This window comes from Myotis myotis, unplaced genomic scaffold (assembly GCF_014108235.1).
Source record: "Myotis myotis isolate mMyoMyo1 unplaced genomic scaffold, mMyoMyo1.p scaffold_m19_p_7, whole genome shotgun sequence".
NCBI lineage: Eukaryota > Metazoa > Chordata > Mammalia > Chiroptera > Vespertilionidae > Myotis > Myotis myotis.
In genome coordinates, this window is record NW_023416379.1 from 23,491,683 (window position 1) to 23,506,163 (window position 14,481).

The 14,481-nt window shown below is 34.0% G+C and overlaps 1 protein-coding gene across 5 annotated transcripts in view; it reads right to left on the reverse strand.

The window, feature by feature from the left end:
* The window catches only part of HBS1L (HBS1 like translational GTPase), an 82,972-nt gene that overhangs the window by 55,623 nt on the left and 12,868 nt on the right, over window positions 1–14,481 (reverse strand). For 4 of the 5 annotated variants that reach the window (XM_036315952.1, XM_036315950.1, XM_036315951.1 and 1 more), the window contains exons 3-4: window positions 9,381–9,503; window positions 6,959–7,153 (exon numbers count right to left, since the gene is read on the reverse strand). In XM_036315952.1, the coding sequence (XP_036171845.1) occupies window positions 6,959–7,153; window positions 9,381–9,503 (318 nt within the window). Of the gene's footprint in view, window positions 1–3,540; window positions 5,696–6,958; window positions 7,154–9,380; window positions 9,504–14,481 lie in introns of those variants that run through there. The other variant, XM_036315953.1, reaches the window with a different exon arrangement.

Below are 14,481 nucleotides of genomic sequence, written 5' to 3' on the forward strand. Positions count from 1 at the left end.
TGTTGTGACCAAAAATGTTGCTCCTAACCCTGTAGAAGCAATGGTTCAGTATTCACACATTTCATTCAGTGTTCACTAATTTATGACTTTACAAAATATAACTACACAAATGACAATCAACTGTATATGTACATACATATACTTACTTATTTGTAAAGCAGAAAGAATAGGACTGGTAATCAGTTATAAGAAGTAAATGAAGGAGAGAAATCAAGGATTATCTTAGCTAGATTTCTGGCCTAAACAACTGGAAGATGGTAAGACTACCAATAAAGATAGGAAACAGAGGAACTGGTAGCATCTTGGACCAGGAAGGCAAAGACGTCAGCTTTGAACAGTGTAATGTATGTATGCCACACTGTAATAAATATAATTGTGTGTTTAGTACTCAAATTCCCCACCCTTTAGAGTTAAGAATCATATCTTTGTTCAACTTGGTATATCTCCTACAACTAAATGATGTTTTCTTTTAAGTCATATAATATAAACCAGGCATGTCAACACCAGAAATGTATACTATACCAATTCTTTTACCTTCTGCCATCTTTACAAGTACATTGCTCATATTCACCATAACCTATAATAGTGTTTCTATGTAAGTCTTAAAAAGTAAAAATGTAGCCGAAATCGGTTTGGTTCAGTGGATAGAGCATCAGCCTGCGGACTGAAGGGTCCCAGGTTCGATTCCGGTCAGGGGCATGTACCTGGGTTGCGGGCACATCCCCAGTAGGTGTGCAGGAGGCAGCTGATCAATGTTTCTCTCTCATCGATGTTTCTAACTCTCTATCTCTCTCCCTTCCTCTCTGTAAAAAATCAATAAAATATATTAAAAAAAAGTAAAAATGTATATAATTTTATCTTTTTGAAAGCAAGAAGTCTAAATGACAAATACCTTACAAGAAATTCTGCACAATAAGGCCGTTTGTTTTCTAATATGTTTATAGAAACATAAATTATTAAAATACCATTCTAAAATATTAAGCTTATATAAAAAATTCTAATCAATAAATTATGGTATGTTTTCACACTTAAGAAAACCTCAGAATTATCATTATTTCTATGTAACTTTTACAAAAATGAACACATACACTCAAAAAGTGACAAGTCTTTTTATACCCTAAAAACTAAAAATTACAATATACAACTATATACACTGAGCCTTATATAATTATAAAATAAACCTAATAAAGATATTAATATCTATGTCTATCTAGTCAACATTATCTTTCTTTATCTATGTAACAGAAAATTTCTAAGCTACCACAAAACTGATTTTATAACCAAATATATACTTGTGTGAGCAAGAAACAGAAAACTGATACATAGTCCCTCCTGAATATACACTGTGTACTTGTTTATTTGCAATGGGCCACACAGGGATTCAGGGTCAATTTAAAAGGTAAATAATCAGAAATGCACTGTATTAATTTTATCTTTGGTGTGACAATTAGTTGTATGACCTCCCACTGAATACTAAAAATTAAATACTGAGAATCATTATTACTACTTATATGATTAAAAAAAAAAAAAAGGTGAAGGAAAGGTCAAGAAAGAAGGATTTAAAGCCAAAGGGAGAAAAAGAGGTTAAGATGCCAGTTTTGTTAATAGGAAATAAAGAAAAAGATAAAACAAAATAGGAAGTTCAGCAAAATGTTCTGTGCAGAAATGAAACACTAGTTCTTAGCAATCAATGGTAAGAACCATAACCAAAAAAGCCAACTAAAGACTTTAGAATGCAATAGGACAGGACATCTATGATCTTTTAAAAGACACAAGAAATTAAGAGTAAAATGGTCATTTTAAATGTCTTTTGTATTTTATATCATTTAGAATGTAATTACAGTATTATTTCTATTCCTAAAGTAAAATATTAATGTACTTGATCATAATGCAAATAAAAATAACTTTGCACCTCAAAATTGATATTTGATCTGGAAAGTAAACAAAAACAGTCAGCATACCTGCACCTGAGCTACCAAGACAGCCGTCCGTGCAGAACATGCCTTTAGTGGGAGCAATCATTATCACTAGCAGTGTCTCCATGAACAAGCAGGCCCTTGTCTCTTTTCCAAGGGCTAACAGCCAAGAGGGGAAGGGCAGAGGGTCTTGGTTCCACCCTCTGAATCTCAAGACAGTGACATTTACCTAGTCAACAGGGCAAATGCATACCATGGACACACTTGACAGACTAGTAGCCATGACAAGTAAAAAAAATAGGGAGACATTAAAAATTCCTTGCTTTCCCTATCACCCTGTAATATAGAATTTTCCCCCAAAATAATCTTATAAATGGAAATTATAATCCTAATCAGCCAACAAAGGGACATTTCGTTCACACTGTAAGATCTATGTGACTTAAAAAGTTATTGTATTTCCTACTTGAAAATTGATTTGTTTAAAAGAAGGTACACGCAGTTCAACTCAATATGAGTTCAAAAAGTATTTGTGGATTCATGTGCAAAGTGGACCACATATGTAGCACCAACTAACTCTATCAGGAATTATTGTCAGTTCCAAATAAACTCTAAGAACACAATTCACTTCTAAATTGGAGACTGCCTATACATAAATCCAGTTGATGAGTTATATACTAAAAGTTCAAAATTGTAAAAATGTTTGATCAAGGTCCAAGACTACAAAATCAGCATCTAGGGTAATTCAAACTTTAAAATCAATCATAAAATATGATTTATATGATCTCCTAAAAAGCATGATGTGCACTGAAATATGTAATTAAAAATAAAACCTTAAGACATCACAAGAAAGTGTTTGGTCAAGAACTATAAAGACAATGTTGGCTTAAGTATTCCCACCAAAACAGTGAATATAAGAACATTATACATTGTTAAAAAGATTGGAATGTCATTATGCAAATAAATAGAAACTAGAAATACAAAAAAAAAAATTATTAAAAGCAGCTGCCAGAGAAAAATATATTTTTCCTGGTAAAAGGTCAGCTACTTACTTCATTTTCATTAAGACATGATATTTTAAATACTATTTTTTCTTCAAGAAATATCAATACTATAATACCAGCATCCTCTTATGTAAAAGACAATTATTTCTACTTAGCAATTTTCCTTGGTATCCCTGATTACTAGTAAATATGAATTATGAATTCAAGTTGGTCAGATATTATTCTAAGCATTAGTAATTCCTTTCATTCTACTTATTTATTTCTCTAAGGCAGTAGTTCCTCAGCAGAAGTAACATATCAGAATCACATAGGGACTATTTTGAAAATATACATTCCCAAATGCCATCCCTCAGAGAGGCGCTGACCACGTCTCAAGTGAAGCCAAGTTCTGAAAAAATTCCCCCAGTGATTCTGATTGCTAGGTAAAAAAACTGCTTTGAGGAAAGAATTGCATACTTGTTCTACTGTCCAGAAGAGCTCTTATTTGGTCTGCCATTGCTGAAACTTAGCATGCAAAGCTATCAGTAGCAAAGAGGAAAACTCCACATTTCATTACTTATGGTAAAAAAGTTAAAGAGATCTGATAAAATTATCTATTCAAAGAACATACAACCATACTTAAAAATTTTCTATATATTTATTTTGAAGTATGCATTTAGGACAAATAGTTTTGAAAATATATAAAAATACTTTATGTATTAATTCAACTTCAATATTTACATGGTCCCTTAAAGAATTTTCATCAAAAATGTATTTCAACAACCTCCGCAGTATTCTGAAAAGTCAGGAATTTAAAGATTTTTCTAATAGAAAAATTTTAGTTTCACCTACAGAAAAATAATGAAACTTGGAATGATACCACTGATATTTTAAAATGTAATTCTGACTCAGCTATGCTATGCCACATGTAAGAAAAACCTTCATCACTAAACTATAATAATCCTAATTGGTAGCATTTTATTTAAGAACAAAGCACAAAAGTATTTTATAAAAGAAAATGTCTCCTTGTAAAAAAAGTTCAATGCTTCAAACAAAAATATTGTATCTGAGGTTTGATTTCACAATATCAAGTTTTCATATGCAATTTGTAAACATACACCCGTATAAGCTATCAACTTAAATAAAGCCAATCATCATTTTAAAAAGATAGAGTAAAAACGAAATTTCAGTGCAAAAATTCATACAACTAAACTTATCAACGTAAGACAATTTTAATATAAAAATCACAACTTATATTCATACTATAAAGTCATCCTATAAAGACTTTCAATCTCTTTAAAATGAAACGCTCTACAGCAGTGATCAAGCTTTCCTTTTGTGACTATTCTCTAGTGAACACTTTCTTCTGATTAGCTTTTACAATGTCATCAGGAGATGCTGATTGGAAGTCAAATGGTGTTATTGCTATAAGAGGACTTATTTCTTTGTCCTTTATGTCTTGAACTTGTCTATTATAAAGAAAAGTCTTATAAAGGTCAAGGGTGCGTCGCTTGCAGCTTTTCAATGGGTAACGAAGACATAGTGTTGAAGCAAAAGCTGAAGGTCTAGCAGCAAGGGCCTTGGTCCATGATAGAGAAAAAGGTGGTTTCCTACTCACAGAGCCTTTACTATTTTTCTTACTATCCTTAGCAGAAATGGAATGTTTCCCTAGCTTCGAACTCAGAACTTTAGTTCCTGGTGTTGGAGCAATTGATTGGTCTACTACGGGTTTTGGAACAAAATCTGAAGTTTTTATAAGAATACTAAGGTCAATATTTGAATCTATTTCAGGTGACCTCATTTCAGATAAACTGAGCTTAAAGGAATCTTTCTTATTCTGAGCACTGTCTATATCAATCGTTTCTGCAATCAAATCAGAAAGTGATAAATTCTCAAAGTCTCTTGTAGGAGTTTTATGAAATGCCAAAGATGACAGAGATCCTGTTAATTCTGATACTCCAGTTGAAGACATACACCGATTTGCTAGTTGTGATAGGGGAAAGGATCCCAAACTGGCAGATGACTGGTTACAAAGATCAGATAAAGTACAGCATTGGGTTGAAGTGTTTTCTTTGTGGTCCTGAAACAGTTCAGCTAGGGATGGACTTCCACATTGGAAAAACTGCAAATTGTCATTTTTTAAAATACAATTCTTCGCACTTTGTTCAACTGAAGAAATGTTTCCAACTTCAGTCATTTTAAGAGCATTTGAATTATCAAGAGCCGTATTTTCCAATGAGCTAGTCAGGAGCAAAGGATTATTTAAACTTTCTAAACTGCTTAGTACTGGAATGTTTTGCAAATCAGGTAGTGAATTATTTTGAATATTAAATAAAGAGTTATTCGGTGTCGTGTTCTTAATCATTAAGGATTTTAAATCTGGAATTCCTTTGAAAGCAGAATCATCTTTGGGAACAGATTCAGATGCATGAGGTCCTAACAAATTGGCATCTAGATTCTTTGAAAGTAGACTTTCCAGACTATCTGTGGATGATAATCGGACAGGTGGCTGACTTTTAAAAGAATCTCTTGGCATATCATCCATTAGTTCAGCCAGTGACAGCTCTTTTGTTAACTTACATGATTCTAGTTTCTTTTCACTTTTAGGCCTGTCAAGTTTCTTTTTTTTATGGAGTAAAAAGTGACTTGGTACAACTGAGGAATTATGATATAATCCACATTTTGCTACTGGACCAGATAAATCAAATGGTTTGCTACTGCAATCCAAATGATTTGCAGACTGAGGACAAGAGCTTTGAACATTATCAGCTGAAACTTCAGAGTAAGATAATAAGACTCCTTACCTTACAAGAGCCATTAATTTTCAGATGAATAGGTTCACATATGCAGAAGACAGTCACAGCAACCAAAAGGAAACATGAAATAAGGCATTAATTACTAAATGTTTCTTAGATTATGACATGAATAAAGTGATAATTGATCATTATTTAATAAAAAGTGAACACTCTAAAAATCAGTAAGAGAATTTTTCCTTCATTTAACTATCCAAAGTGACTTTCCTACTTTGTTCATTGACATATACAAGTAAGTACCAAGCTAATTAATGTTCTAATTTCCATAAATTTTATAATGTGAGGTTTTTAACACTTAAATTATAGTCAGGAATGTCTCAAATTCAAAATGTCTTAAAAACCAATGGAAAGTAGTAGGCTCATCTTCTGTATTTTTAATGTATTAAAAACAAGCAAACATCATCCTATAATTTAAATTCTACAACGATCTGGGATAAACTATTAATATAGATGACATATTACAGTTTGTATTCATTCTCATATTTGGTTAGTTAAAAGTACTTACCACAAAATTTTAAAAAAAATTTAAAGAAAACAAAAACCACCCTTACTGAATGGTAGCAGACTACGTATAACTTTGTTGTGGCAAAAATCTAGTCCTCAGCTTACAGTACTAGTAAATATTCAACCCATTAACAAATCATTATGTTCCTACTGACAGATCTCATACCAGTTACTATAAAAGTATCTCAGTTCCCTTCTTATGTCGACTAAATTCCAAATTTAATCACAAACTCTACAAACTTAAAATTAAACATCTGGCTATAAATGCAAGAGTAGTATAATTATGATATGTATGATGTTTAACCATTTGTACGCCATAAGCATCTATAGAAGCAAGCAGCGGACCTTTTTAAATTAAATTAAAAATATCATGGCAGTTAAGTGGTTAAATAAAACTAAATTGCTTTTATAAATACTATAAGCATAAAGGGATTTTTTTACATTGTCGAGCTATTAATTTCCATCTCCTGAACCATTAGAGTTAAAAAACAAGAGTAATTTAAAAGCTCTCAAATAGGACTTTATTTCCCCTATATCCTGTTAGTTATGAAAGCAAGCAGAGAAGCAAAAAAGGCTTTGACAGAGGGAACACAGCACTCAGCTTAAAATTTCACAAACTAGAAAAACAAATGTTATCGTAACATGCAAACTTTTCTGCCCATTTTCCTTAACAGCTCAAACAAATCAAAGCCTCTTTTAAAACATTAACTGTAAAACAACTAAAAGAGAACAAGTAAAAGCATACCTTTTGCTATCTTTCCTGTAGATATTGCTCCTTCATTCTTGACCTTCAATTTCTGCATTTTATCTTGTTCCAGAACCACTGACAAAGCCTTCTGCACATCAAACTTGTTCTTCAGAACTGCTTCAATCAATATGTCATCTGGCACAGCATCTCCAAATACCTCTCTCATCTGATCAAGGCATGAATAAAGACGAGCTAGAACAGACAGCAATAATTAAAAGCTAGGCTAAATGGTGTCATGAAAGAACCCTCAATCTTCAAGCCTGAAAGAATTTGAAATTATAGTAGGACGGTTCAACTCTCCTTTTTCCTCTACAACTTATTTATAATGATTATATTTTTACCCAAACATACCTATCTTCTCTATCAAAGGAACAATTTCATTAAGAAATCACTGTAATAAATGTCTCCTAAATAACAATAACTAATGCTTTAAAAAACTGTAAATTGTATACATTAATATCTACTTTAAATGATGATGATGTTTTACATGTGTACAAGGGAGAGGCAGGTGTGAAAATATTTCTAACTTCTTAATGAACCCAGTTAATCACTAAGTATATTTCTTAAAATTTCTTAAATTACTACTACTTTAAGTTTTCTTTTAGGCTAACTTTAGTTTTCTCTCACCAACTAAAATCTTTAAAAATGGGCAAGACAACCTAATATTAAAATGTCATAGGCTGCTGTGAAGATTGAATGTAATAATACCTAAACAACATTTAGAATAGTACTTGGAAAGCATTTAGTAAAGCATAGCTACAATCATTATTATCATTATCATGCCATTACATATGTCAGATGGGAATGATGCTAACTTCCATTCTCACATAAACTTTGAATTTCGTACCGTCTGAATCATTCTGAAGTACAGGAGAAAAAGTATGACTTCTACTCTATTCCTACCCTCTCACCCCACAAAGACAACTATAACACTTTCTTCAAATATACAATCAGCCCTAACTGAGGTGGCTCAGTTGGTTGAGCATCGTCCCGAGCATTGAAACGTTGCCGGTTCAATTCCTAGTCAGGGAAAATACCCAGGTTTCAGGTTCAATCCTTAGTTGGGATGCTACAGGAGGCAACCATTCAATGTTTTTCTCTCACATCAATGTTTCTCTCCCTCTCCCTTCTTCTCTCTCTAAAAAAATCAATTGAAAAATATATTTTTAAAAGTATCTTTACCTAGCCGAAACCGGTTTGGCTCAGTGGATAGAGCGTCGGCCTGTGGACTGAAAGGTCCCAGGTTCGATTCCAGTCAAGGGCATGTACCTGGTTTGCGGGCATATCCCCAGTAGGAGATGTGCAGGAGGCAGCTGATCGATGTTTCTCTCTCATCGATGTTTCTAACTCTCTATCTCTCTCCCTTCCTCTCTGTAAAAAATCAATAAAATATATTAAAAAATATATATATCTTTACCTAAAAATATATACATATACAAATACATATACATATACAAAAAAAAAGAGTTTGTATAGCAGCTCTTCTACAAACTTTTATACAGATTATTAAATGTATTTGCAGTTGATAAATTTTTTATTTTATATCTGCTGTTTTCCTTTCTGCTTTCTAAATTTGTATATTTGTACTTTCTATCCATTTTTCTGATCAGCTCTGAGATTCTAACATTTCCCCTTTCTGTTTTCAAAGTAATTATCAATTTTCAATTTATAAACATTTGTAGAACAAATTCACATTCATAGAGAAAGAACAAATCAGCTCAGCCTTGCTTACTACCAACAGGTGGTTTTACTATTATACCTGGCCATCTTAGTTCTGCTACACTGTTCACCAATCTACAGCTTGAGTAATATCTTTGAAATAATGTCATGTTTAAAATTTATTTAAAATACAGGAAAGCCTAAATACAAATATCTTTGTTAAAATGTTTAAGAGAATTCTAAAGATGCAAATTCAGAACCAATGCCATTACCATTTATGAGTTCTATCTTGACACTTGATTTACATGGATATGACCCATCAGGACACTTGTATAGTATTACTTTGAACTTAAAATTTAAAAAACAAACCAACAAAAACAGCCTCTGGAACCTAATGTTTTGTAAAGAAATGAACTTCTATAATCTAATCATAAGTTCTACATAGATAGAGCATATGAAACAATAAATATTACTAAAAGAAAACAAATCACTGAACTTTCTCTCTTAAGAAGATCAGGTGAAAATTTCAATAAAAATTCCAGTTACTAAGTAACAGCCACACAATCAATTTTCAAATATACAGTTAACCATACACTAACAAAATATACTTAATAAAATGTATATTCTTTCAAAATATAAGATACATTTATACCATTACTACCCACTATCACTATCATGAACAGTCACAATAAAACTGATGTTCTGGTATACTGGTTATTAATCATTTTCAGATAAAAAACACAGACTACTTTTACTATACCTTGATCAAATTCACTTAGCTGATGGTTCAAAAGAGAACTGGAGGATTCTTTCAGATCTTCATAATCATATTCTTCTACAGGCTCAACAGGTTTGTCACGTCGTGAGTAAATAAACTGAGCAGCTAGAATATAAAATGATTGAAGAATGCTTTTGTAAAGTCATTTCTCAACTTTTTTTACAAAAGTTAAAGCAAAAATTAAGGATTCTGATCTACTACCTATAGCCATTTATCTACATTCTATAATAATGGATAAAAACAAAGACAAAACACATCATACCCCAAATCCTTCTCAAATGTCCTTACTAACTACTCATTAGCCTCTTATAATCATCTTCCTTATTTCCTCCTATTTTCAAAACCATTACCCTGAGCTTACTTTCTCTATAGTTTTCAAAAACTATCTTTCCTAATATCTCATCCTTGCCTCCTACTCTATCTTCCTTAAAATTTTCTCTTCTTTGGTATAAATATTCCAAGCCTCATATCAAACTTGCTTATTTGTATAATTATGAAAATATTAGAAACAGACTGTCTTCAATTTCCAAGAATTGCTAATTTGCCTAAACCCAAAAGTTGACCAAAATCATAGATCTTAACTTTTGAACAACTCATACTTTCAATCATACACTGATAACTGTATACTAGTATCATATTCCTAACTTTGACTTTCAGACCTCAGTCTCTGCTACTCTGCAGTACTGGCACAGTGTCATCACCCAATATGCAAATGGGTATTATATATTTCATTAAAGGGAGGAAAGACAAAACATCAAAGTGCCAATATATACCTGAATATCACATACAAAATACGAGTGAGCAAAGAAAATATCATGCATGCCCAAGGTGTTGACTCTTCTGCCTTGACTAGATGCCCACTGAGCTCAATTCTTGGAGATTTTGTTCAATTGTGAAGGTATAAAATTAAAGAATACGGGAAGAAGGATAGAAATATCAATACCATATTCTAAAGGCAAGGTGTTATTAGAGATTTTACATTCTTTAGCTTTCTGGAAGAGCATATGACATGGAAGTCTTTTGCTTAGCATTCCCACATTTGACTTTTGTGCATGTTTTCAGAAAGTCATTACCTATGAAAGGTAGGTAATACAATAGATAATACAAAAGATAATACTATGGCTTATGTGTAAAACTTATAATCAAAATGCCCTGGCATAATGCTACCTATTTGTAGTATAAATCAATGATGGCCTTATAGATTAGCAGGAAGGCAAAAAAGAAAAATGAATTGATGTATTTTAAAAGCCAAATGAGTAGTACATATAACTTGTGCTGCAGAAGCAGAGAAGATTAAGTAATCACTGAAGACTGGGGCAGTTATAACAAGGAGATAAGAACATCAGAAAAACTGAAGAATAGAATAAAAGAAATATAGAGCACTTGAGAGAATTCAATCTATTCTGCTATAATGCACATTTCCTTAACCAAACTAGCTCATACCAAATGATAATTAGGGTAATAATTAAAGTATACTATTCAAGTTGCTCTGGTTTATGAGATATTCCCCCCAGTACCTCAATGTTTTGCATCACTGCATAATGGCAACAGGTACAAAGTCCACGATTCCAACCATAGAATATCCTATATAATAAAAGCCTAATATGCTAAGCGTCCGACCATCCCACAACTCACTATGACATGCACTGACCACCAGGGGGCAGACGCTCTGACCAGTAGGTTAGCTTGCTGCTGGGGTCCCGCTGATAGGGACTGGGCAAGATAGGCCAGACACACCCTGGACGAATCCGTGTGCACTGGGCTGGTTTTGGCCCAATCCCTGCAGGCCAGGCTGAGGGATCCCATCGGGCCTGTAGTTAATACTATAATTATACTTTTTTGTGATACCAGATAGCCCCACATGCTTCCTCTGGGCTCAATCTGGACATGTGTCCTGTCTTTGTGTGTGCTTATTGCTTGGCTCTCTAAGATCTGTAAGCATTTTGCCTCTGCTACATTACTCATCAGTTTTAACTCTTTCTTAACATCGTTTTTCCATCAGGCTTTCACCTTTTTAAAAAATACATATTTTTATTGATTTCAAAGAGGGAGAGAGAGATAGAAACATCAATGATGAGAGAGAATCATTGGCCGGCTGCCTCCGGCATGCCCCCTACTGGTGATCCAGTCTGCAACCTGGGCATGTGCCCTTGACCAGAATTGAACCTGGGACCCTTCAGTCCACAGGCCGACGGTCTATCCATTGAGCCAAACCAGCTAGGGCTCACCATTTTTTTAAAAATGTAATGACCTATGTTTATTGGAATATTTATTAGAAAGTTCATGTAGCCCTGGCTGGTATGACTCAGTTAGTTGGAGCGTTGTCCTGTGAACAGGAAGGTCTCAGGTTCAATTCATACCATCAGGGCACATACCTTAGCTTGCAGGTTCGATCCCTAGTCAGGGCACATATAGGAAGCAACTGATGGATGTATCTCTCTCACAATATTTCTATTTCACTCTCTCTCCCTTCCTCCCTCCCTCTCTGAAATCAATAAAAAAAAGGGGGGGGGAGTTAATGTATCTCTTCAAAATGTGCAAGAATTTTTATTAAGATGATTACTGTTTTTGTTAGTACTTTATGGATGAGTGGTCTCTCAGGATCCTATTTTTTCCCAGAAGTTCTGCTGTTTTTAGCATACAATTTTCAAGACCACAAGTTGGTCATTTTTCAAGAATACATATATATCCCTATTTCCCCCCCTCTTGTACATAGAGAATATAACATTATTTTATAAAGTCAGCCTGGCTAAAACAGCAGAAGAAATATCCTAATTCATAGATACTCTAAGATGACCACTTTTTTTCACGTTAAAATCTCAGAATGAGGGAATGTCTCAATCACATGGCATCTTAGCATTATGTAAGAGTTAAGATTGATGGCTGATTTTTTTTTTAAGTAGTACATAAAATAATGGTACAATCCAGGGCTTCTTAGATTTAATAAAATGTGTTAGTACTAAAAAAACGTAAACGGGCCATTTTGTGGTTGGTAACTTATAAAGTACTTTCCTGGCTGCAATAAGCCATTCAGTTTAGCCTAAAAGTAACAAATGAACTTTGCCCAACTTCCTCTCGTAGCTCTGAACTGTGAAGAAAAACCTAAGAGAAATCGAAAATTAAGTGAGGCAAGAAGTCATATACTTCTCTCAACAATTTTCACTTAGGAAATATTGACAAAGAAAAGGAAGTTGTCCATGTCCGGGCTTCTACTCTACCTCCTAGAAGCTATTTTTTTCTACCCCAAACCCACACACAAATCAACTCAGAAACTTACATTGTGGCCATTGTTTTGGAAATATTAATGGCTGGGTTTCCAGGGGAGATAGGCAAGGAGGAGGGAAGTTAGAGGGAGAAAAAAATGTCCAAATATTTGAAGTTGAAATGAGAACCCAAAAGGTAACAAATACAATAAAAAAAAAACAAAAAAAAAAAACAGAAAGGCAATGACAAAAAAGGGGACAAATATAAAATGCTATTTCTTTCTAAAAATTTAAATGCTTCCTGAAAAATTGGACACCCGTGACTTTTTAAATTAAGGTATTTTTACAAACATAAAAGTTCAAAGAATTCAAAACCTGACTCTTAAAATCGCCTAAAATTGTTTCCCGTCACCTTAAAATACAAATCATGTGAGGCATTCATTTAAGATTTGACTTTCTAGGTCTCTTCCCCAGGAAATAGTTGGATTCAGTGGTGCTGGAATGGGGCAGAGAATCTGTATTTTTAAAAACACTCCCAGCTGATGGGTATCATCAAGGGAAGGTGAGGAAACACTAGCCTACAAGCCTCCTCAGCCTCCCCTTGCATCTGCCTCACCTGTAGTCAGTGACTTTGTATTACATCATCATTACTCCCCTAAAATCAAAACCTTTAATAAGATGACACTACACACCTAAAATTAAAAACTGCCTTCCACAATTTGGCTCCTGTTTTCTAGCCCTCTTTCCTACCGCAATTGCATTTATCGTGTGAGTCTTCCCAAACACATCTCACTTAGAAGCCACTACTTAAGCATGTTGTTTCCTCTATCTAGTATGCCATTCTTACTCCTGTATTTACCAGTCCCAATCCCACCTCTTCCAGAGGCCTTCCCAGACTCCTTCTTCAGGCAGGACTATTTCTCTACCCACCATACCGTTGTGTAGCACGTTGTTTGAAAAAGATTTTTAACTGGCTGCCTTATACACCACTAATTTGTAAATTTATTGGAATAGGCTTTTTCTTACATGTTAATTGATGCTCAATAAAGGTTTTAAGTTGGAATGGACTGAATAAGGACCACTACTGTTAAGGTAACCATAGAAGGAGGCCATTAGATAGAGGCGGCTCTAATGCCTTGGTGACAAATGGAAAACTAAGGCAGAGTTAATTCCTGTAAAAGCCTCTGGGTTAAGAACAACCAATCACAAAAGCCAACGAGGCTTTCCCAGATAATGTAACCACCTAAGCTACAGACAAGCAAACAACTTCCTTGCTTTACTTTGTGTCTTCTCTAGAAACACTGCCCTTATCTTCTGTAGTGGAGAGCTCCTCACCACTTGCAGTTTGGAGCTGCCTGAATTAAATTATTTGCTCAAATAAACTCTTAAAAATCTTAATATGCCTCAGTTTATTTTTTCTTTCTTTTTTTTTTAATCCTCACCCAAGGATGTTTGTATTGATTTTTAGAAAGAAGAGGAAGGGGGGAAGAGAGAGAGTGAGAGAAACATCAATCGGTTGCCTCCCTTATGCCCCTGACTGGGAATCAAACCCACAACCTTTTGGTGTACGGGACAATGCTCCAACCACTGTGCCACATAGCCAGGACCCTCAGTTTATCTTTTAACACTTCTAATTATATTAACTGAAACAAAATTCACAACTGTTAAAATAAAGTTTTATATATAGGTTTTTTCAGCTATCTCCAGCTCTTTGATATGTGCTCAATATTCAGTATCAAAGTCAAACCTCCTGCCCAGGCTGGTGTGGCTCAATTGGTTGGAGCATCGTACTGTACACCAAAAGTTTGTGGGTATATAATTCCCAGGTAGAGACATGTAAGGAGGGCAACCGATCAATGTTCTCTCTCACAGGATGTTTC